Consider the following 24006-nt stretch of genomic DNA (forward strand, 5'->3'; position numbering starts at 1 on the left):
TCTCTTTTGTAGCATGGTTAATTAAAAAAATATCCAGCATTTTCCATATCAACTTGCTGTGTAAATATTTTTACACTGTAGTCTGGTGGCATGAAAAAATTCTGTGCTTCAAAATCTTATGTGTTGTTCAATGTCCAATGTTTGTATACTGTTTGTAAAATGTGTTACAATCATCACACATCTTACACGGTTGTGGTATTATAAATTTAAGTGTTTAATCGCTGCTCTCCCCCTTCATCACTGGTTGACTTGGTGATTTTGGCTCTGGTAAGTAAAGAGCAGTATCACTTTATTAAGCTTTATAAATATAAATAAAAGTTTTTCCAACTTTTGTTGCATTCCAGCGCAGCACACAGAAGGTATGTGGAGTTTTGGTCCTATACTGTACTGTATATGGCAGCGAGGTCATTTAATGATGTCACATGAAACCGGTAAATAGAACTGACCTCTTGGCTCAATTCAAAGGCTGTATATTTCAAAGCTGAATGTTTTTATTGTTGCTGGAAAATTAGTAGATAGTATATTTGAACATTCTGAATGTATTTTTTTGATATTTGTGATGCACTGATTATTAAAACCACAAGCCTTCGTGCTTAACATCATATCCTCATTAGTAGAGAAATCCGAAATAATTTTGTGTCAAGTGTGAACACCCCTTCAAAAGGCTAGTGAATGCTATATAATCGTGCAGTGCACACACATCACAATAGTAATTCTGACCTGATGCTTGATACATATGCTCACATCAATCCGATCTCTTTGGCTATGTTCACACAGGCAGGAAAAATCAGTTCCCTATCTGTCACTCACTCGACCTTGGTGTCGATGTAGTGACACTAGGGGTCACTCTTGGGAGCCCGAGACACCTCTGGTCTTTGATAAAAGGCCAATGAAAATTGGCGAGTGGTATTTGCATGCCACTCCCCCGAACATACGGGTATAAAAGGAGCTGGTATGCAACCACTCATTCAGATTTTCTCTTCGGAGCCGAACGGTCATGCTCATTGAGCTGAATACTAATGTTCATTCACCTGCTGGATCTGACGGCGCATTTCAGCGGCTTCTCCCTCCTCTGCACTGGTGCACTGCAGAGAACGCCCCTGGGCGCTTCGGCAGAAAAACTAGAGAGTATATTTTCTGAAAGAGCATTTTTCCCCTCTAAAAGAGTATATATTTCTCTAAAAGAGCGCACACACGGAACGTCTTTTTAAAGACGCGTCTTTTTAAAGATGCTTTTCCGATTGTGTGTTATTCCTGGTTGTGCTCATTATCTCTCGCCTTCTAACTGTCACGATCACTGTCTTTCGTGTCTGGGCACTGCTCACGCGGAGACAGCGTTCGTGGATGGTCACATTCTCATTGCGAGAATGTGTCCATGGCAACGTTGCGGTCGCGGCTCGCCTTCGTAAGGAAGCGAGCCACCCCAGAGGCTCCCGCCTCAGTCCTTTTACCCACGGGTTTGAGGCCAGCGCGGCTAGCACTGGGGGCGATTTGGGGACCCCAATGGGACCGCCTCCGCCGGGTATCCCCCCGCGGACCTCCCATTCCCCAGCACGCTCGTCTGCCCCGATCGGGCTTCCGGGTGAGTCCGCCGGCTCGTCTCACGGTGAGTTCGACCTCTTATTCGGAGCCCGCGAAAGTGATGAGCACTCGAGCGCAGCATCGGAAAGCGGGCTCGTCCAGTCGGAAGCCTCAGCTGGGCTCCTCCCTTCGGGGTCGATCGGCCAGTCACAGGCTGACGCGGAGATGACGACATGCTTTCCCGGACAGCCGCGAGCGTCGGTTAGAGTGGATTTCACCGCTCTTCCCTGAACCCTCGCGGCTCTGTGATTGGTTCCTGGGCTCGCGGCGCCGCTCAAAGCCACGCCCCGCCCCGTTCCTTTCGTCCCGGAAGTGCATGAAGAGCTGACAAGGTCGCGGGAGGCACCTTTTACTGCCCGGTCCCGATCTTTTCAGCTTCCCCGCTCTCACTACCCTCGATGGTGGCGGCCAAGGGTTATTCGGCAATCCCCCAGTGGATAAAGGCGCTCGCGGTGCACCTATGCCCGCAGAGCACCGCCACCTGGCGCAGGTGCCCAAAGCCCCCGTCCAAGGCCTGTAGGTTTATGTTGTCTCTGACGGTCAAAGCCTATGGCGCTGCTGGACAAGCCGCCTCCGCCCTGCACGCCATGGCTCTCCTGCAACTCCGCCAAGGCGCTAAAGGAACTGCACGAGGGTAGTTCCGCCCCGGGATTGATGCAGGAACTGCGCTCGGCGACCGACCTCACTCTCCGAGCGACGGAGGTCACGGCGCGGTCTCTCGGGCGGACGATGGCCACACTAGTGGTCCAGGAGCGCCACCTTTGGCTCAACCTGGTCGAGATGGGTGAGGCCGACAGGACACAATTCCTTGCTGCCCCCATTTCCCAGGCAGGCCTATTCGGCGACACTGTCGAGGACTTTGCCCAGCAGTTCTCGATGGTAGAGCAGTAGATGGATGCTAGCCGGCTTGTCCTGCCCCGGCGTGGCTCAAGATCCCGCACCCCATCTACTCATCGCCGAGGGCGTCCCCCTGCGGTGACTGCACCGGCTCCGCCGCAGCCCGCCCCTCTGGCCCGGCCCCGGCGTGGAGCCCACCGCAGGAAGCCGACGCCACCCGTCTCACAGCCGGCACCGAAGAACCCACGGAGGTCTTCGAAGCGCCCCTGAGACGGGCAACCCAGGGACAATGAAACCCGCTGCTCTGGAGCTGGTAAGCAGATCTTCATCTTTTTGTTACCTTTTGCATTTAATTGCGCTGCATGCCCAAGTGGCTGCAGTACTCAAGAGCTCCGCAAGAGTGGTTTCCTTGTTCCCTGGGTCACATATTCGGTGTGTACGGCTGGCATCACGACCACCGTCCACCACTCCATTTGGCAGGTTGGCGCTCCAGCGGCGGTCTCCCGCCCTGAGCGCCCAGCTGTGGCACAAATCCGCCCCCGATGTCACAGTCACCACGGGTCACGAGGACAGGCCTCTTCCTCCCCCGTCCCAGGCTGTTCCGGGGGTGGTCACAAGGAGCCAGGTAAGTGCTTCGATGTCCTCGGACTCAGCACGGCCACGATGTGGTGTGGCACCTCAAGCTCCGCCCCGCCGCGAGGCCCCACCCGCTGGTACATCCGATGACATTGTCCCTTTGGTCCCCCTTGCGCGGAACTCGGACGCATGGCTTGCGCTTTCCAGTCCGTCACGAGGGCTGGTCCGGACCGTCCGACTCGGCTGCACGATTCACTTCGCTAGACATCCGCCCAGGTCCAGCGGTGTCCACTTCACCTTGGTGAAAGACGGAAACGCTGCTACCTTGCACGGAGATCGCTACCCTCCTACGGAAGGACGCGATAGAACCTGTCCCTCCAGCCGAGATGAAGGGGTTTTACAGCCCCTACTTCATTGTACCGAAAAAAGGCGGTGGGTTGCGGCCAATCTTGGACCTGCGAGTACTGAACCGGGCCTTACACAGACTCCCGTTCAAGATGCTGACGCAAAGACGCATTCTAGCGAGCGTCCGGCATCAAGATTGGTTCGCGGCGGTAGACCCGAAGGATGAGTACTTTCACGTCTCGATCCTTCCTCGACACAGACCCTTCCTGCGGTTCGCGTTCGAGGGTCAGGCGTATCGGTACAAGTCCTCCCTTTCGGCCTGTCCCTGTCTCCTCGCATCTTTACGAAGATCACAGAGGCTGACCTTGCCCCGTTAAGGGAGGTGGGCATTCGCATTCTCAACTATCTTGACGACTGGCTAATCCTAGCTCACTCTCGAGACAGGTTATGCGCACACAGGGACCTGGTGCTCTCACACCTCAGCCGACTAGGGCTTCGGGTCAGCTGGGAAAAGAGCAAGCTCCTCCCGGTTCAGAGCATCTCTTTTCTTGGTTTGGAGTTGGACTCAGTCTCCTTGACAGCGCACCTTACGAACGAGTGCGCCCAGTCGGTGCTGGCCTGTTTGAAGGCGTTCAAACAGAAAACAGCGGTTCCACTGAAACATTTTCAGAGGCTCCTGGGGCATATGGCATCCTCGGCGGTGGCCACCCCGCTCGGGTTGATGCATATGAGGCCGCTTCAGCACTGGCTCCAGACTCAAGTCCCGAGACGGGCATGGCGCCACGGGACACACCGCGTGGCCATTACATCGGTCTGTCACTGTCTTTTCAGCCCTTGGACCGACCTCTCGTTTCCATGAGCAGATGTTCCGCTAGAACTGGTCTCCAGGCACGTCGTGGTCACGACAGACGCCTCCAAAACGGGCTGGGGTGCTGTTGGCAATGGGCACGCAGCCGCCGGCCTCTAGACGGGTCCGCGGCTGCGTTGGCACATCAACTGCCTCGAGTTACTGGCAATTCTGCTTGCCCTGCGGAGGTTCCGGCCGTTGATCCAGGGCAAGCACGTGCTAGTTCGGACAGACAGCACGGCAGCGGTAGCATATGTCAACCGCCAAGGCGGTCTGCGCTCCCGCTGTATGTCATAACTCGCCCGCCGTCTCCTCCAACGGAGTTAGCAGCACCAAGTCGCTGCAAGCCACTCACATCCCGGGCAACCTCAACACTCCGGCGGACACACCGTAACAACAGGTTACCCTCAAGGGAGAGTGGAGACTCCACCTTCAGGTGGTCCAGCTGATTTGGAGTCGATTCAGTCAGGCACAGGTGCACCTGTTCGCCTCCCAAGAATCCTCCCACTGCCCGCTCTGGTACGCCCTCACCGAGGCCTTCCTCGGCATAGACGCGCTGGCACACAGCTGGTCCCCTGGCATTCGCAAATATGCGTTTTCCCCAGTGAGCCTGCTCGCACAGACCCTGTGCAAGGTCAGGGAGGACGAGGAGAAGGTCGTCCTGGTAAGCACCCAACTGGCCCACCCAGACGTGGTGCTCGGACCTCACGCTCCTCGTGACAGCTCCCCCCGGGCAAATTCCACTGAGGAAGGCCCTTCTTTCTCAGGGAAGTGGCACCATCCGGCACCCGCGCCCGGACCTCTGGAATCTCCATGTCTGGCCCCTGGATGGGACGCGGAAGACCTCTGCGGTGGTAGACACGTTCACTCAGGCTAGGGCTCCCTCTACGAGGCACCTGTATGCCTTTAAGTGGTGTCTGTTCGCTAAGTGGTGTTCTTCCCATCAGGAAGACCCCCAGAGGTGTGCAGTCAGATCAGTGCTTTCCTTCCTGCAAGAGAGGTTGGAAGGGAGGCTGTCCCCTTCCACCTTGAAGGTGTACATTGCTGCCATAGCAGCACACCATGACGCAGTCGACGGTAAGTCCTTAGGGAAGCATGATCTGATCATCAGGTTCCTAAGAGGCGCCAGGAGGCTGAATCCCTCCAGGCCACGCCTTGTTCCCTCATCGGACCTCTGTAGTTTTTCAGGGTCTACAGAGAGCCCCCTTTGAGTTTTGCAGTCAGCCGGGCTTAAGGCACTCTCCTTGAAGACTGCCCTCCTGACTGCGCTCACTTCCATCAAGAGGGTAGGTGACCTGCAAGCGTTCTCTGTCAGCGAAACGTGCCTGGAGTTCGGTCCGGGCTATTCTCATGTGATCCTGAGACCCCCGACCGGGCTATGTGCCCAAGGTTCCCACCACTCCTTTTAGGGACCAGGTGGTGAACCTGCAAGCGCTGCCCCAGGAGGAGGCAGACCCAGCCCTGTCGTTGCTGTGTCCGGTGCGCGCTTTACGCATCTATTTGGATCGCACGCAGAGCTTTAGAATCTCTGAGCAGCTCTTTGTCTGCTTTGGTGCACAGCAGAAAGGAAGCGCTGTCTCCAAGCAGAGGATCGCCCACTGGCTCATTGACGCCATAACTATGGCATGTCTCGCCCAAAACATGCCGCCCCTGGTAGGGCTACGAGCCCATTCTACCCGTGGTGTAGCGGCTTCTTGGGCCCTGGCCAGAGGTGCCTCTCTAACAGACATTGCAGAGCAGTGGGCTGGGCAACACCCAACACCTTTGCAAGGTTCTACAACCTCTGGGTGGAACCGGTTTCATCCCAGGTAGTGGCACGCAACACAAGCGGATAAGCCCGGGATAGCCGGCCGGGTGTATTGCTTGCACATAGTGCCTTCCACCTCCTTTTGAGCTGAAGACGTGCGCTGTTAATTCCCAGTAGTGTTCACAAAAGTTGTTCCCTGGTTGACTTCCTCCGAGCCCTGTGGCAGTTGGGTTTTTGGAGAGACTCGCTGCCGGCCCAGTACACGCGCTAACTAAGAGCCCGGTTCTGGGGTAGGTACTCCGCATGTGGCGGTTCCCTGTAAGGCTAACCCCATGCGATCTATATCTTCCGCTAGTTCGTTTCCCTACTGGCAAACTGCGTCTTCCTTGGGCAGAGCCCCTCAGTCTCCATGTTGTAGTAACTCCTCCCCCATTGGGCAGGATCTATCTTGAAGGCTCTCCACATGGTTGGAAAGACCATGTGATGTATTCTTCCACTTAAATATCCCCCCCTCTTGGGGCGAGGTGTGGTCTCCGCGGTGTCCTCCCCTTGGGAGGGACACCCCCCGATTAGACCTGGCGGCCCAGTCAGATAATCCCCCTTCTTTTTAGGGAGTGGAAAAAGAGAAGGGGAAAAGAGGCCACGACTGGGTTAAGCCTGTCTCTATCTTTGGATAGTCGACTTGTCCCCAAAAAGGGCCGTTTGACACTCATAACTGTGTTGGGGGAGGTTACGTGTCGACCTGGTGCGCTGGCTATGAGGCACACAGCAAGTCTGCCCACCACACACCGCCAGTTCATGTAACACAGTTCAGCCTTGTGCCGTTTTGTATAGGGACCCCTAGTGTCACTACATCGACACCAACGTCGAGTGAGTGACAGATAGGGAACGTCATGGTTACTGGTGTAACCTCCGTTCCCTGATGGAGGGAACGAGACGTTGGTCCCTCCTGCCACAATGCTGAACTACCCGCTGAAATGGCCGGACCTTATATCGGCTCCTCAGCGTAAAACCTGAATGAGTGGTTGCATACCAGCTCCTTTTATACCCGTATGTTCGGGGGAGTGGCATGCAAATACCACTCGCCAATTTTCATTGGCCTTTTATCAAAGACCAGAGGTGTCTCGGGCTCCCAAGAGTGACCCCTAGTGTCACTACATCGACACCAACGTCTCGTTCCCTCCATCAGGGAACGGAGGTTACACCAGTAACCATGACGATTTTTTGGACGCTGTCACTCAAATCAGTTTAGGTTTTTGTAGTCTGAACAGGACAAAACACATTAAATCCAATTTTTACAAGCCTCATCCAAACCACATTCGTAGGTGGTTTGGAATCCGATTAAAATCTGATTTTTCTTAATGCGTCTAAGTCTGAACTAGGGATATGCGAGACTAGTCGGTTCTGATGCTGCTAGTCGACACTGGAATTACTAGTTGGTTAATATTTCCCACCATTAAACTGATCAACATTTTTACACATTTCCGTTTGGCTTTATATTTTAACAGAGGCTGCGCTTTTTTACTGTCATATTAATGTGACATATTTTAAATAGAATTAATACTACAAATATGATTTAAAAAATAGAATATCTAGAGCAGATACGGTTTCATCTCAGGCTGCGTGTACTTCTTCCCTCTCTCACTCGTGGCACGTGCAGGAAAATGTCCTCACGCTAGACAAGCAAACTCAGCAAAGTAGCTATAGAAATCACTTCGGTGGTGGTGCGGGAATTCCAACCGTTTGAAAGTCCCTTTTGATGTTTTCACATTTGAGTCTTCTTTAAACCTACGTGTCCTTGTAGGTAATTTTTCTGCTGTGCAGGCTTTTTCAAGCGCAGGATAGCCGCCTCCGTCGAGTCAAGTCCCGTCTTTCACCCAGACCATGTTGACGTATTACTTTTGCTCAACAAAAAATGTATGCTTTTGAGTAAGTAGCCTAGAAAATGACTGTTTAGGCTAGGTATGCCATTTTTTTAAAATCTGCTGATTAAGAAGGCTATTTTCAACGAGGTGCCGACTGCTCAAAGGGTTAAACTATCTTTTAATCTGTGTGCATGTCATACAGAATAATGTTTAGAATACATTAGGTTTATTGTAGGCCATCACAGGCCTATTTTTTTCTATCCTATAGCTACTTTTTTTGTTTTTTTTTACACCGTAACTGTTATTGGTTAACGTTCTTTACAGAACAGCTGTCATATTAGATCAATGGCTAATGCACGACTGCACGTCGACTGCATACTTTTGTTAAGTTTTTGCCTGGAGGGTCTGTAGATTTTGCATACCAAGTTGTGTGTAAATTGGATAAACTCGTACGACGAGTTTGAAAAAGTAGGTTTTTCAAAAAAAATATTTGTGATAAATAAGTTTTCTTGCAGGAATGGAAATCCATGTGACCATATCATTAGGGGGCACTGGTGGATTCAGAGAAGCTACACATTTTATTGTAGCCTATACAGTTCTGGAGTTATGAGCAAAAACGCAAATTAGCTAATTATGCCGCCACCGTGTGGCCGATTGTCACAAAATTTGATCTGCTGCTTCAAGTTGACACCCTGCTTGTGTATAGTAATCCTCGGCCATTCCCAATACGAGTTATAAGGTGCTGAAATTTGATTGGCTATTGGTGGCCATTTTTGTTTATTTGTCAAATCGATTTAAGAATATGTTACCATTTGAACCAAAGAAGATGCATATTTAATTTGAACTTTGTCACTCAAAAGGCTGTGAAGTTATGACAGTTTTTTAGTTGTAGTGCCCCCTAGTGGTGGAATTGTACGAAACTTTTCTGACATTTTCTAAATGTCCTGTTGACTATGTGTACCGAGTTTGGTTACGTTGGGAGATTGCGTTGAGTAGATATTGATCAATTACTCAAATCACGTTAAACCGAAGGCATTGTATTGTTAATATATTTGAAACGATTTCACGTATCAAGATTCTTTTGATAAAGTTTTGTCGGGGGGGGGGTCTGCAGATGATGTACACAAAATTTCATGCCTATTGGACTAACGGTCTAGGAGGAGTTCAAAAAAGTATGTTTTTCAAAAAATTCAAAAGGGCGGGAAATAATTACAGACGGAAATGAAATCAGAGATATACGTTTTGTAGGGCTTGACTCATGGAATCAGAGGAAAAATTTTGATTCTAGACCTTACAGTTGCTGAGATGTGAGTCGAAACGTAAACGTGTTTATTATAGCACCACCTAGGGTCAGATGGGTGTGCGTTTGTGCGCCTGAGTAGTGGGGGGGAATTTGGGATCATCCTGCCAAGTTTAGTGTCTCTACGACTTACGGTCTCTGATGCCCAGACACTTTTAGGGCAGAAAACAAAAAAAATAAGAAAAAGAAAATCAGTACAATTACAATAGGGATCCAGAAGCTTCGCTGCTTGGCCCCCCCAAAAATGTATCCCGAAAAATACAATAGAGTTTCATCCCTTCGGGCTTGAACCCTTAAATATAGCTGCAAGCAGCAATTCCGAGGCCAAGCAGACCAATGGCAGAAAATGTGACTGCCGAATCAACGCTTGAATGCTATATTCAAAGCAGTTTAAAATCTATGAACTGAATTACTTAATGTAATAGAATTTCATTTAACTTCTGACCAATAGGTGGTATTGTGACCAAACTGATATGGTATTGTCAGGTGGTGGTTATATTGGCACAATATAAAGTTTCATGTCGATTAACCAAAGCATTGAAAAGTTACAGCCTCAGATTATTTTTGGCATCTTGGCATAAAATGCATTGTTACATTATAGGAGAATGGTTTGGTCTATCAAAAAGCTTTTGACAACTTTTTGCAAGCATGGTGAAATGATGACATAGGCCACATTGGTAAAAGTCTGATGAACGGCCAAGGACTAGTTCGCAAATATAGACTTTATGTAATCTCAAATATTTCACGAATGATTTGACTGACACCAATGGTTCTTGAGGCAAAGTTGCTCAAAATGAGGACAGCCATCATAAGATATGAATTACTTGTGTTTTTGTGAAACACTGCGCTATACAAAACCATTAATGCGCATGTAAAATGTAACAGCATCAACTGGTGGCCAGTTTAACTGTAAAATTTTGAAAAAACCTCTCGGGCAAAGAGTCAAATATGTCCAACACGTTTCATGCTGATCGGCCTTTGTTAACCTTGTCTAATAGCTGAATTGGCCACGTTGGCGGCTAATGGCAGCCATGTTCCGCAAGTCAAGCCCATCATCGGCAGCTTGAGCAAACAAAGAAGCATGATGACAAGTTTCAAGTCAAGATCAGATGAATGCTGTAGGAGGAGTTAGAAAAAGTATCATTTCAATGAAATTCAAAATGGTAGACAGGCAACAGGGCAGACCATGGGAAATATGGAATCATTGTCATAACCATAACACAAGAAACTCGATGAGACCAGTCTCATGAACAAAAGCCAAATTATTCGATTATAGGCCAAATTATTCATGATTTTAGGCCACACTATTTAGTAGTTATGAGCAATGAAAGCTATTTTTCATATTTCTTGACCAATAGGTAGCACTGTTACAAAACTGCTCAGGTACCATCATGGTATGATAGCTATCACATGCACCAAGTTCCGTAATAGGCCAAAGCATAACCAAGATATAGCCTTGTTTGTCAGGAAATGTCCTCTCGCTAGACCAGCAAACTCAGCAAAGTAGTTATCAAATCACTTCGGTGGTGCGGGAACCGGCTTTCCAAATGTTTGAAAGTCCCTAAGGATGTTTTCACATTTGAGTCTTCTTTACATCTGTGCATTTTCCGCTGATCAGGCTTTTTCAAGCGCAGGACAGCCACCTTATGTGAGTTAAGTCCCGTCTTTTACCGGACCATGTCAACGTGTTAATTTTACTCATCAAAAAAGTTATGCTTTTGAGTTAGTAGCCTAGAAAATAACTGTTTTTGACTAGGTTTGCATTTTTTTTTAATCTGCTGATTAAGAAGGCTATTTTCAATGAGGTGCCGACTGCTTAACAGGTTAAACTATCTTTTATTCTGTGTGCACGGCATGTTTAGAATACATTAGGTTTATTGTAGGCTACATCACAGGCATATTTTTTCTATCCTATAGCTACTTTTTTAGTTTTTTTACACCGTAACTGTTATTGGTTAACGTTCTTTACCGAACAGCTGTCATATTAGATCAATGGCTAATGCACGACTGCACGTTGTGAAATACGCGCAACTTTTCAGCAAATTTTTTTCTCTCTCATAGATTTGGCTTAGTCAACCTGTTAATTATTTTCAACAATGTCCTGACTGTTTTAATATGTTAAATAACTTTTACTTGGTGATTTCCGTTTAGAACAGGCTTTTAATGGTTGTTCCATTGATCCTGCACTATTCATTCAATTGTTTTCAATAAATATGTCTATTAAATATTCGCTAATGTTGATTCATTGAATGCGTGTCATGTTCTATATTTAATGTACAATGATCATAATTCAAGGTGAGCACATCGCAGATAAATGCCCCTTTTCAGTGGAATTTAGCATCGGATTTGGAATAGGTTAAGTATTTTAAATGGGTCGCATAAAAACATTTCTCTTTAGACTAGTCGGTTATAAAACTTCAGTTTAAACGACAGTCAAATTAGTTGTAGCGCACATCCCTAATATATATATATATATATATATATATATATATATATATATATATATATATACACACACACACACATACACAACTGTCCTCATGGTCAATGATGACCACGCCCACAAAGACACTGCATGCAAATTTTGAAGTCAATCGGACCAACGGTTCCATAGTTACATCCACATCATGTTGTTTCCTGTTATAGCGCCAACAAGTGGCCAAGCCCAGCAACTTTTTCTATGTGTTCTTAAATTGAGCTCTTATATACGCGTGTCAAATTTGGTTAAAATATCTCATTCCGTTTAAGAGTTATATCCATTTACGTAAAAGCAGAGACAACAATCGTCAGCCTGTTTATGGCCCTTAGAATCGAAATTTTGCCATGTTCCTCCCTATATCAAATAACTTGCTTACAGCTATTCTACTGGAGCCTAGAAGCAATTCGCTAAAGTAGCTTCGGAACTAATTTTAAAATGGCAACAAGCCATAAGGCCTTTGTAAATGTGATATTGTTACACTCTGCAAGTCCTCAGGAAAATAACGAGACCAGTCTCGTGAAAATAGACCAGCGTCATTAAAAGTTATAAGCTCACAAATTTATATTATTTAATTTTGTGGTGCTTGGACCCCTAATAATTATAAGAAAATCGGAAAAAATACAAATACAAAAGGGTTCCAGCACCTTCGGCACTTAGACCCCTAATAAGAAACTCTGAACAAATACAATAGGGTTCCAGCAACAGGGTTTTTTTACTGTCTCTGAACAGTTATACCACATTAAAAAAAAAATTACATTGAGCTCCAGAAAATATCAAAATGACTTAGAACTCAGTATTACAAAACATGTTCATCACAGAAGATGTGTATTCAAGTAACTGTTTTGTGTAAATTGCATTTGTAATGTAATGTAATGTAACATTTTGAATAAAACTCACAGATCTCCTCCTCCTCCCACCACAAGTGGAAACTCATCTCCGGATTGGGAAGTGGAATATTGCACAATGAGCCGCAGGACAATAGACCTGAAAACCAAAACAGTCACAATGACACCACAAACAAATCCTACTTCCTGATCCGGTTCCATGTCTGATGTCAAAAAAGGAGGAAAATTCAAAATACCCAGTTCTTTTATAAGAGAAGATACGTTATTTTGGTACAAATGGAGTTAGACCAATAGTTTGTGTGTTGGTGGTGAGATAGAGAGACTGTTAATACTGTTAATACAGAATAAACTGTAAAAAGTGGTTACCTGCAATTGTTACCTTAAGAAGCTATGTATACCTGATCTAACCCTTATCATTAGTTTTGTAAAGGGATGTCCAGATAAAAAAATGAGAACAAGTATGAGTACTGATACTTTATTTTCGGTACTCGCCAATACCGTTGCCGATACCTGTTTTTTTTTTTCTTTCTGAATTCTAAATACCAAAATGTACCTTTACATGACCCCATGTGATTATTAAACCGCAAAAGGCTGCTATTTAATTAAATAAAAATTACGTCTGTAAGTGCCTTGTGTTGCAGTTAATTAGCACTCTGCTAGCTGTCATTTGCTACAAACAAGGCGTGTGGATCTCATCATGATGTTTTCCATGTATGAGCCAAGGAGCTCTAAAAGGTAGAGCACTTTGTGTCTTTATTTCTGCACTACACCAGCCCAACACATTCACAAGAAATCACATTTGAAGTGTGCACCACATGCAAACTGTATATTTATCTCATTAAATTGCAGCCTTTGCGGTTTAATAATCACACTAGGACATAACTTGATTTTCATTTGTGCACTGAGTATTTGTGTAATGACATTTGTTTGTCAGATAGTATCAGTTTTTGGTATCGGAGCATTTTTTCAAGCACTAGTACAATTACATGTGCTTGGTATCTGACCCAATTCCGATACTAGTATCGGTATCAGGACATCCCTGGTTTTGTTGGTGTAACCTACTATCAGGTTGATTTAGTGATGTTAAATAACATTTTTGACTTAAATAAGCACATTTTAGGGTAAAAATTTTCAGTGCAGAATAGAATAGAATAGACTGTAAAAACAGGTAACCTGCATTTGTTACTGTAAGGAGCTATTTCTACCTGATCTAACAGTTAAATTTGTTGATGTAACCTAATGTATTAACGTTGATTCAGTGATGTTAAATAATATTTTACTTAAGCCAGTTCATTTTAATGTTACGACACAAAGCACATTTTTAGGTTAACATTTTTTTCAGTATAGAATAGATAGGCTTGTAGTGTACCTTTGCCAGTGTTGTGGAGTATCTGAGTGTATAACTGTTGTAGTTTCTTTCTGATCTGACCCTGTTCACCTCTGCTACAGTCTGTGCCCATTTCTACTGTTGAGAGTACTTCATTGAAGTAAGATTCCATATCCTGGTCCAAGTCCTGTCATATACACAAGCAGATAGTCAGACACAACATAATCAAACATCTACAGAAACAAACCCATACACACACCCTCAAATATATGCACAGAAGCACACATGCAAACATACACATGTGTCCCAACTCCAGACAGACACATTTATTCTGCTCATTTATTCTGAAAATAAACTGTGGGCAGCTAAATGTGTGGGCTGAGGTAGATAGACACTGACCTGCACTGAACAAACTTCTCAATTATTGTATATTGGATAGTCCCACAATACAAATTACATATATATACTGAGGTTCATGCAATAAATCTATCCCCTGCACTTGGCTTCACTGATTTTGACTGTACTCAAAAAGCAGCTAATTAAGTTGGTCATTTTTATTATTATTATTATTTTATTATATATTTGACTAGTCATTTGCTGGTGTGCTGGTGTCCCCACCAGATATCTTAAAAGAGCAGTTCACCCAAAAATGAAAATTCTGTCATTGTTTACTCGCCCCCATGTCGCTCAAAATACATATGACTTTCTTCCGTGAAACACAAAAGGATACATTTTGAAGAATGTATTGTCATTTACAGTATTTCTGTGCAATTACAAAGAATGGGCACAGAAGCTGTCAGGCTTCAGAACGGATGCAAAATCACCAAAAAATGTCATAAAAGTAAATATATAAGCCTACTGAATTCATACAATAGCATTGTGTGAGCAACAGATAAAAATGTACACTATTATTCATTGAAAATCTTGATATCCACCATAGCTCTCCTTGGTATGTTCAAATTCATGAACAAATCATTCTATTTAATTGGAATATTTCAATGAATCAGTTCTGGTTCGGAAAACCAGTTTGAATGATTTGTTAATAAATCGGATTGATTCAGTTCTCACTGACTTACAGTAATGATCATGTTCACCCCATCTTCACACAGATCTTCAACAGATCACTTGAGCAGTGTGAAGTTCCCTACTGCTCCACTATCATCCCTGTCCCAAAGAAACCCAAGATCAAAGGACTTAATGACTACAGACCCGTCGCTCTGACATCTGTGGTCATGAAGTCATTTGAGAGACTTGGCCCACCTGAAGGACATCACTGGACCCTTTCTAGATCCTCTTCAATTTGCTTATAGAGCAAACAGGTCTGTGGATGATGCAGTCAACATGGGATTGCTTCATATCCTGCAACATCTGGACAGACCAGGGACATATGCAAGGATCCTTTTTGTGAACTTCAGTTCGGCTTTCAACACCATCATCCCAGCTCTCCTATGGAATAAATTAACCCAGCTCTCTGTTCCCACATCTATCTGTCAGTAGATCACCAGCTTTCTGACGGACAGGCAGCAGCTAGTGAGACTGGGGAAATTCACTTCCAGCACATGTACGATCAGCACTGGTGCCCCCCAGGGATGTGTGCTCTCCCCACTACTCTTCACCCTGTATACCAACGACTGCACCACCAAGGACCCCTCTGTCAAGCTCCTGAAGTTTGCAGACGACACTACTGTCATCGGCCTCATCCAAGATGATGATGAATCTGCAGAAGGGAGGTTGAACGGCTGGCTCACTGGTGCAGTCATAACAACCTGGAGCTCAACATGCTCAAAACAGTGGAGATGATTGTGGACTTTAGGAAGAACACACCAACACTGACCTCGCTCACCATTCTAAACAGCACTGTGGCAGCAGTGGAGTCATTCAGGTTACTGGGCACTACCATCTCACAGGACCTGAAGTGGGAGACCCACATTGACTCCATTGTGAAAAAGGCCCAGCAGAAGTTGTACTTCCTTTGCCAGCTGAGGAAGTTCAACCTGCCACAGGCTCTCCTAACCCAGTCCTACTCAGCAGTCACTGAGTCTGTCCTCTGCACTTCAATAACTGGTTTGGTTCAGCTATGAAATCGGATATCAGAAGACTACAAAGGACAGTTCGGACTGCTGAGCGGATTATTGGTTGCCCCTTGCCATCCCTTCAAGAACTGTACACTTCCAGATTGAGGAAAATGGCTGGTAAAATCACTCTGGACCCCACTCACATAGCCCACTACCTTTTTGAACTGTTGCCTTCTGGCCGACACTACAGAGCACTGAGCACCAGAACCGTCAGGCACAAGAAAAAAAATTTCCCATCAGGCTGTCCATCTCATGAATAGTTAAAACTATACTATAATTATGTGCAATACACAGCCTAGTCAGTTATATTATTTAACATATCCTACCTCTTTTGCATTACATTCCCTTGCACTGTATATAACAGATTTGTATTTGTACATACTATAGGTATATTTTTGTCTTATTGTGCATTTCTATGTATACTTATATTTCTATTTGCTTTTTTATTCTATTTTTATGTATTTATTTTTATTATCTCTGTCTTGTTGTTGTATTGTTTGTGCACTGGAAGCTTCTGTCACAAAGAAAAATTCCTTGTATGTGGATGTAACATTGGTGTCTAGGAGTGGAAGAGGAAGAGAGGAGACGCAGGAGTAAATACTTCAAATCCTTTAATAGCAATCGTTGGAGTAGAACAAACGCTGGAGTGGAAACAAATGCTGGAGTGGAACAAACAAAAGGCTCGACAATAGTAATCGCTGGAGTGGAACATACATTAATCTTAACATCAATGCTAAACACAACGTATCACTTTAATAACACAACGTATCACTTCAAGGACTGGGCAAAACTAGAGAATAAGAAACAGATGGAAGTGATGAGGGCAGTGCACTATGGGAAATGAAGTCCAGGGGAAAACTTCAAAATGAGGGAGACAGACTGTGACAGTGGAAGCATACTTGGCAATAAAGCTCTTTCTGATACAGTTAACATTCTTATATAGAGTGATATTATCAGTGAATATCAACTTACTGTAAATTTGGTCTGTTTCTCTTATAAATCTGTTGTATGACTTCAAAGCACTGGGTATACTGGACAGTACATGAGTTGAATGGACCACTTATATGGTGCTTTTGAAACCTTTTTTGAAGCTTGAAACCTTTAGTAACTTTCATTGAAATTACATGGAAAAAACAACCCGTACATTCTTTAAAATTTCTCTTTTTTGTTCCATGGAAGAGAGAACGTCATATGGGTTTGGAACAACATGTGGATGAGTAAATGATGACAGAATTTTACTTTAAATAGTTTGAATCCTTGAACTTTGACTTAACTTCAACTTTAACTTTACACATCCATATTTGCTGTCCAAGACTGCTGACTAAGATTTGCTGGTTAACATCTCGGCTATGCTAGTAAACTAGCTAGACCAGCATGAAACCAGCATAAATTAGTATGGACCAGAATGTATATTCATGCTAATCTAAGATGGGCCTTTCAGCGGGGACAGGAGCCATCCAATGATCTGGAGGTCTTCTCGATAGCTTTTCCATTTTACAGCACTGACCTGTAGAGCCTCAGTGAGGGAGGGTCCATGACACTTCTCTCCCAGCATTGCTTGAAGACTATGCTGCACTACACAACGCATTAGGCTCAGCGGGTTCCGGGACATTACTTGAGCCTCGATGTCAGCCTTCAGAACAGTGCTCAGAGACTCAGATAACACTGCAGGATCTGCAAACACAAACACCCTGCACACAGAACACACAGAATACCATCATCAGAACACACTGTGAGTTACACAGTGGAAGAAAGATTCTGATTCATTTCTGATCGGGCTGACATGAAGTTTACTTGATAAAGCTTCCTGCTGACTTCAGCAACCACATTAACCTCACAATATGCATTAGCTGTGCATTAGACTGGAGCCAGTTTATTATCAGTGCAAAACACTCAGCAACTTATTTCAAGCCATAATGATAACAGTTGTTTAAATATTGTGGGGGCATGAGGGAACACATTTTAACTGTTGACCTCACAAATAACAATTTCAAAGTTCTGGCTTTCTGCCTTGTATTGTTACCTCATAACAGAATGTTAATAATTTGTAAACAAATTATTAGTTTATTTCATAACAAGCCCTGACTGCAATGTTTCATTGTTCTCTTTCACAGCTTTGCTGTGTTTACAGCTTTAGTGATGATGTAGGAAACTCCAGCATTCTAAAAATAAAAAATCTGGTAGGACAGGTTTCAACAATGAGTAATCACAAAAACTCAACTCTGTTATATAAAAGTGCCGGTACAGTAAAAGATATGCTAAAAAAAAAAAAAAAAAAAAAACAAGCTACAAAAAAGATTAGGTCCAAACTGTTCAACATAGTAGTTGCCCAAGTACTAAAGTTGCCCATGAACTATATTAGCATGTGTGATGGTAGCTCACACGCAAAATATTGAACAGCAGGTCCAGACATTAAAGTATTCAAATACATATTTGTACAGGGTTTCCACAACTTTTGACCAATGCTATTTCCATGGCTTTTTCATGAATATTACAATTGTTTGAGATTACTGGATATGGATTTGCAAAAATCACTTAAGATTCGCTAATGAATCATTTTAAATGATTTGTGACAGTTTCAATCAATTCATTGAATAGAACTGAAAATTCGCTCATAAACTGGGCATCACTATGGCTTGCAAGCAAGTTTTACTTGATGAAATATTGTGCCAATGAAACATTTTAGAACTGAGCTTAACTAGAAATATATAGTCACTATAAAGATTTTTTGTGAGTTTTCAATTACTTGTAACATTGTATTTATTTCTATAAATTTTCCAGGCCTTTAAAACACAAAGTAGTTCATGACTGTGAAAACCCTGTTTGCAGACTGCTTACAAATAATAGATAAAGCTCATCTTAAGAGTGAGGGTGCTCTGGACTCACCTCTCCTGATGAGGATAGTGTTCATTTTTTAGATTCTGTTCTGCAATTATCCTTTTCTGATACAAAAGACCTATGAGAAACAAAGCTAAGTAATTGTATTAAGCATTTCAAACTTTTAGATCTAATGTTAGATCCAATGATAAGTTTTTTCCTTGACTAGAAGGCATGAGGAAAACAGAGACGATAAGGTTTGTTATATTTTGTTAGAAGACATGCAGAGGTCATTTACCTGGAGTAAACCGTTCTGATTTCATTTGCCCAGCATAACTGAGGCCCACAGTGCAGTACGGCTGAGGCAGTGTCAACAACCTCTTGCAGAAGTCATATACTCTTTTATAGAGGTCATCAGGCATGTATACTGTCTGTAAAGAAATACACACGTGAACAAACCCACAGACACTATATGTCGCTTCTATTTTGCTTAAGAAAGTGTTGACTATAGGGCATTTTAATATAATATATATATATATATATATATATATATATATATATATATATATATATATATATATATAACACACAAATAAGAAAAGAGTTAGTCAGTATCCATATATAAAAGATATAAAAAGGCATGTGAAAGATGTAAAAGTAGCCCTTCTCTCTGTTACCTGTATAACTGCATAGATGAGTGTATTAAGTAAAGGAATGAGGTGTTTCTTGCAGTCAACTCTTTCAGCCTAGATACAAAACATCATATACAGTAAATATACAGTAAATCAAGTGTATCGTATATCCGTCGATTCAATCACTCATTGATAAAAATCTAATACGCGGTAAAAATGTTTTGGCACATAACTTAAAAAATGTACTTCTAAATGAACTGATTTTGTTCAAGTCAAAATATTATTTAATATGACTAAATCAGCCTGACTATATTGAGTTACACCAATGAAAGTAAGGTTTTCAAGGTCAGGTCAGGTAGAAATAGCTTTTTATGGTAACATCTTCCATGTATACAGTTTTAACAGTGCAGTTGTTTTTGTCAGATAACCTAAAATGTGTGGTAAATCTTACTACATTAGGTTACACCAACAAAAGTAATTTTTAAAGATTGGATAAAGTAGCCACTTAACACTACAGTTGCACTTGGACATATCCGTGTTACTGAATCATTGTTAATTATGAGCTGATTAATCTACTCTTTATTCTTATTACAGTACTGGGAGTGAGAGATCATCACATTCTTAATGTGTCAGGGAGGTAACTTCCAGTAACCTATTATGCAATAATAAACACTGTTGTTATTTATAAGAGTACCAGTTAACCTTCACTGGACATGCTTGAATTATTGCGTCAATCACAATGTCTTTAAAACACTCCTATTGTCTGAAATGGCAATTTTGATTCAAAATTTCAACCAACACTTTGCCTTAGAAACTGATGACTCACTCTCTCTAGTTCCTTGATGGCCATCTTCACCAGAGCCAGACTTCTGAGAGAACTGTCCTGCACCTTCTTATGTAACGTCCATCTCAGCATCCCTGCAGGAAAACAGCCATAAACAACTCTTAATACAGTACACATAAAACTAACATCAAAAACCGGCTGAGAACTGAGATCAGAATAATAAAATGTTTTTCATAGGGGTGCCCAGGGGCTAGTTGTCAGGGTAGGTTTGTTTTTGAAAGTTAAGCATACCTTCAAGTCAAGTCATGTACAGCCACATACTTCAAAGTCTTGGCTTAAAAAAGCTATTAAACATTTTCACCGTTATTGCCCAGAAAAAAAGATAAGAGTTAACTGAACACATGTTGGCCTTTTGTGACAACATGATGTTCACAAAAATTCTAGTTTAAGAGGGTTTTGAACTAGGTGTTTTTAAAAATAACAAACAAAAACACTGCTAGAGAAAACACACAATCGTGTAATCTGATATTTTACTAAAAACCTTGCAGTTACTGAGATATATAGCCCTTGTGACAACTTCCTTGTGTAACAACCAGCCTCGGTCTCCTCTATTTCTACTGCTGCCCAATATTTAAATACTTTCGCCCAATTTTTAAATACAGACATACTACCTTACAAAAATCGAGAGTTCATGGCAAATTTGCTGCAAACATGCCGCCAATTCGGCATTGATTATTTTTTACATACAAATTAGCTTTGCGGCAAACTTGTCCATTGTTGCCAGAGGTTTGCTGCAGAACAAGAGCTGCAAACTTCTGTCAAACATTTGTGGCGAATCACAAGCTCATTTGCATGTGAAAATAATGAGTGGCAAATTTGTGGCAAGTTTGTGGCTAGTTTGCCAGAACTCTAGATTTGTTGTAAGGGCTGTAGGAGAACTAAGAGTCAGTAAGAGATGTTCTGCCATGCTTGCGACAGTGTTGTTTGCCTTGTTTGCAAATGTTGTTCTATGGTATCCCTGCAGAAAAAGCAATGTTGGCATGATGACAGAAGACACTACTTATTAAAATGTAAATTGTGGTTTGGTATTTAAGCAACATTTTTTAAAAGCCATATCCTATACTAAGTGTTCCTTATGATGGTTTATTTAAATAAGAACTCACACCATGAGGTAATCATGAGGTAGTCATATAATTACACACAGAAAAGATTCGCTATGTTGTCAAAAGTATGTGCTTGTTGAGCATGTCATTTCAAAACCATTAACATTAATACAGAGTTGGTCATCCCTTTACTACTATAACAGCTTCCACTCTTCTGGAAAGGCTTTCAAATAGATGTTGGATCATGGCATTTGCTCCCATTCAGACATGAGTATCTGAGAGGTCAGGCACTAATGTTGGGTTATGGAGTCAGAATTCCAGTTCATCCCAAAAGTGTTCAGTGAGGTTCATGTCTGGGTTTGGTGCAGGCCAGTAGGTTTTTCAACACCAGACTTAATAATCATTTCTTTATGGACCCTTACTTTGTGCACAGTTGCATTGTCATCATGGACCCAAAAAGGGCCCTTTCCAACCTGTTGTCATAAAGTTGGAATTGCACAATTCTGTAAAACGTCATTGTATGCTGAAGCATTAAGGTTTGCCTTCACTGTAATTAAGAGGCCTAGCCAAACATGTTAATCAGAAGGGGGGTGTCAACATACTTTTGCCATGTAGTGTTTATAACATTTTCTTCAAATGTGGTTTCAAAGGAATGTGTACATTTTTAAAAGGGATTCTAGGTCACCCAATAAAAAAGCTGGATCAGTTTTTTCACTGTAAGGCAGTAGACGTATATAAAAACAAACAAGGACTGCTATTTGTAAGTAGGCAGAAACCTTGACAAACTTTGGCAGAAGATAATTTATGTGTGGCACACCCTAAAATTTGTGAGAGCAGTGGTTTAGAAACACAAAAATCAAGAACAAACACACTGGCACACTGGTTATCAGATTTTACATCACTGAGGCATGTACAGAAGCAATCTACTGCATCTGTGTTAAGTTTGGTATTCAGGTGTATGCTCTTTAGGTGCGTGTGATCTGTTAGCGTGTATCATACCTTTGTTAACACCTGGTTGCTCAGAGTCTGTTTCTCTCAGAATGGTTAGCAGGCTGCGGTTTATTTCAGATTCAATGGCATCAAATTCTGATTTTAAAAAGACAACATAATTTAAAATGCTACCAAAAACAATGTGACTGCACAATCTGAGAGACATTTCAAAACTAACGAGCAGAAAATCAAAAATTAAAATATTTATTTGTCAAAAAGCACCCTACTTTATTTATAATATACTATGAGTAACTCTCTCTCTCTCATGAGTGCAGTCAGTACCTCCTGTGTCCATCATGTTAATACTGATAGAATTTTTCCAGAATGCCATACTGTTTCTTGGTCCCTCAACTCATAATGAGGTAAAGAGAAATAATCACGTCTGAACCCACTGTTGACAGAAAGAAAAACCCAGATATTATATGATACATTATTCATTTAATTCCAATCCTGAGATGCATCAGCAAACCCTCTGCTTATGGTGAGAGAACATTAAACTGCAGATGAATGGAAAATTACACAGGTTTATTAGTAAAACCAATGCATGGTTCAACTTTATCAAGATGATGGTCATATTAACATGACTCATTCTTCCATTTTCCACTTCACAATTCTTACATTGTTGTATAGCACATGCATATTAAAATCACAAAGACAGCAAAAGGTAGTCAAGTTTGAGATATTTTGATTACATGATCGCATACACTCTTTAATTGATTACTAAAGCTGTGTAATACTAAGCAAACACACTCACATTCAATGATAGCTAACTGCCTTAGGTGCACCTTTACCCACCACTGATTACACAAGAAAACTTCCCATTGCCTTCATTTCAATCTCTCAGACATGGTTCATAACTGACTAGCAATGAAATCACTCTACTGTATGACTAGACACTTTAAAGTAAAAATAAGTTACAACAGAATCCACTTCCAGAAAATTAAAGTTAGGGGAGGAAATGGAGATGAACTGGAAAAAACAATCATGTGATGTTAAGTCCCAGTTCTTTAGATAGCTATCAAATTGGAAAGCCAGAACAAGTGCAAATAACATGCAGCAGAAATAACTGGAACTGAACAAAGGGGCCTTTTTAGTAACCGGCACGGCTCACAATTATACAACTTTCCGATAACTTGGTTTCTCAGTACTGAACTAAAAATCACATTTAATGGGCTACCTAAATCATGCAGCAACTGCCAGTTAAGATCAAGAGTACTTAAAACATAAGTCCAACAAAAAGGAGATCACTTACTTTCTTTTGTCCTTGTAAGAAAATTAATGGACTACATCATATGGTATATGTACAAAAACTTGAGCTAGCCAGCCAGTCAGAGTGAGAGCTGCACAATGAGTAACACTTCCTCTAACTGCTGTGGCAGTCACTGAGTACAACTGCAACTTTGAGGAGTCTGAGTGAAAGTGAGGGAGGGACGAGAAACAGTAGAAAAAGTAAGAGAGAGAGAGGCATGGCAGAGGAAAGTTAAGAAGAGGATTAGGGGAGGAAGAGTGGCTAACGTGTAAAAAGGTTGTGCAACGTGGGTGTGTGGACAAACTGAAGAGAAAGTCCTCTGAATAAGAATGCTTAATTTATCATACATGTCAGAAACAACACCCTGAACCTGACATTGGATAAGTTCACTTTGAACTTTCTCATATCCAGCCCAACAACATGACACATATGCAAATATGTTTCTGCAGAGCTAAGCCTTGTGCAGCAGAATGGCAAAAGCAGCATGCAAAGATTAAGCCCCTGCTACTGTACAAAAAGGCATGTTTAGAGAAACATGGTCAAGAGCGCTGTATCAGCACAGCGAGCTGAACCACAGGTTTCCTGTCACTCACTTGGCCCGCTCTCT

The 24006-nt window shown here is 42.8% G+C and overlaps 1 protein-coding gene across 2 annotated transcripts in view; it reads right to left on the reverse strand.

Annotated features, from left to right (window-relative positions):
• The window catches only part of LOC127446588 (phosphoinositide 3-kinase regulatory subunit 6-like), a 47397-nt gene extending 23848 nt beyond the window's left edge, over positions 1-23549 (reverse strand). For both annotated transcript variants that reach the window (XM_051707632.1, XM_051707631.1), the window contains exons 1-10: positions 23403-23549; positions 22433-22541; positions 22160-22246; positions 20100-20191; positions 19319-19387; positions 18940-19072; positions 18711-18780; positions 17332-17515; positions 13792-13936; positions 12475-12561 (exon numbers count right to left, since the gene is read on the reverse strand). In XM_051707632.1, coding sequence (XP_051563592.1) covers positions 12475-12561; positions 13792-13936; positions 17332-17515; positions 18711-18780; positions 18940-19072; positions 19319-19387; positions 20100-20191; positions 22160-22246; positions 22433-22481 — 916 coding nt within the window. In that variant the 5' untranslated portion in view covers positions 22482-22541; positions 23403-23549. The remainder of the gene's footprint in view (positions 1-12474; positions 12562-13791; positions 13937-17331; positions 17516-18710; positions 18781-18939; positions 19073-19318; positions 19388-20099; positions 20192-22159; positions 22247-22432; positions 22542-23402) is intronic.
• Between the last annotated feature and the right edge of the window lie 457 nt (positions 23550-24006).

This window comes from Myxocyprinus asiaticus, chromosome 9 (genome assembly GCF_019703515.2).
Source record: "Myxocyprinus asiaticus isolate MX2 ecotype Aquarium Trade chromosome 9, UBuf_Myxa_2, whole genome shotgun sequence".
NCBI lineage: Eukaryota > Metazoa > Chordata > Actinopteri > Cypriniformes > Catostomidae > Myxocyprinus > Myxocyprinus asiaticus.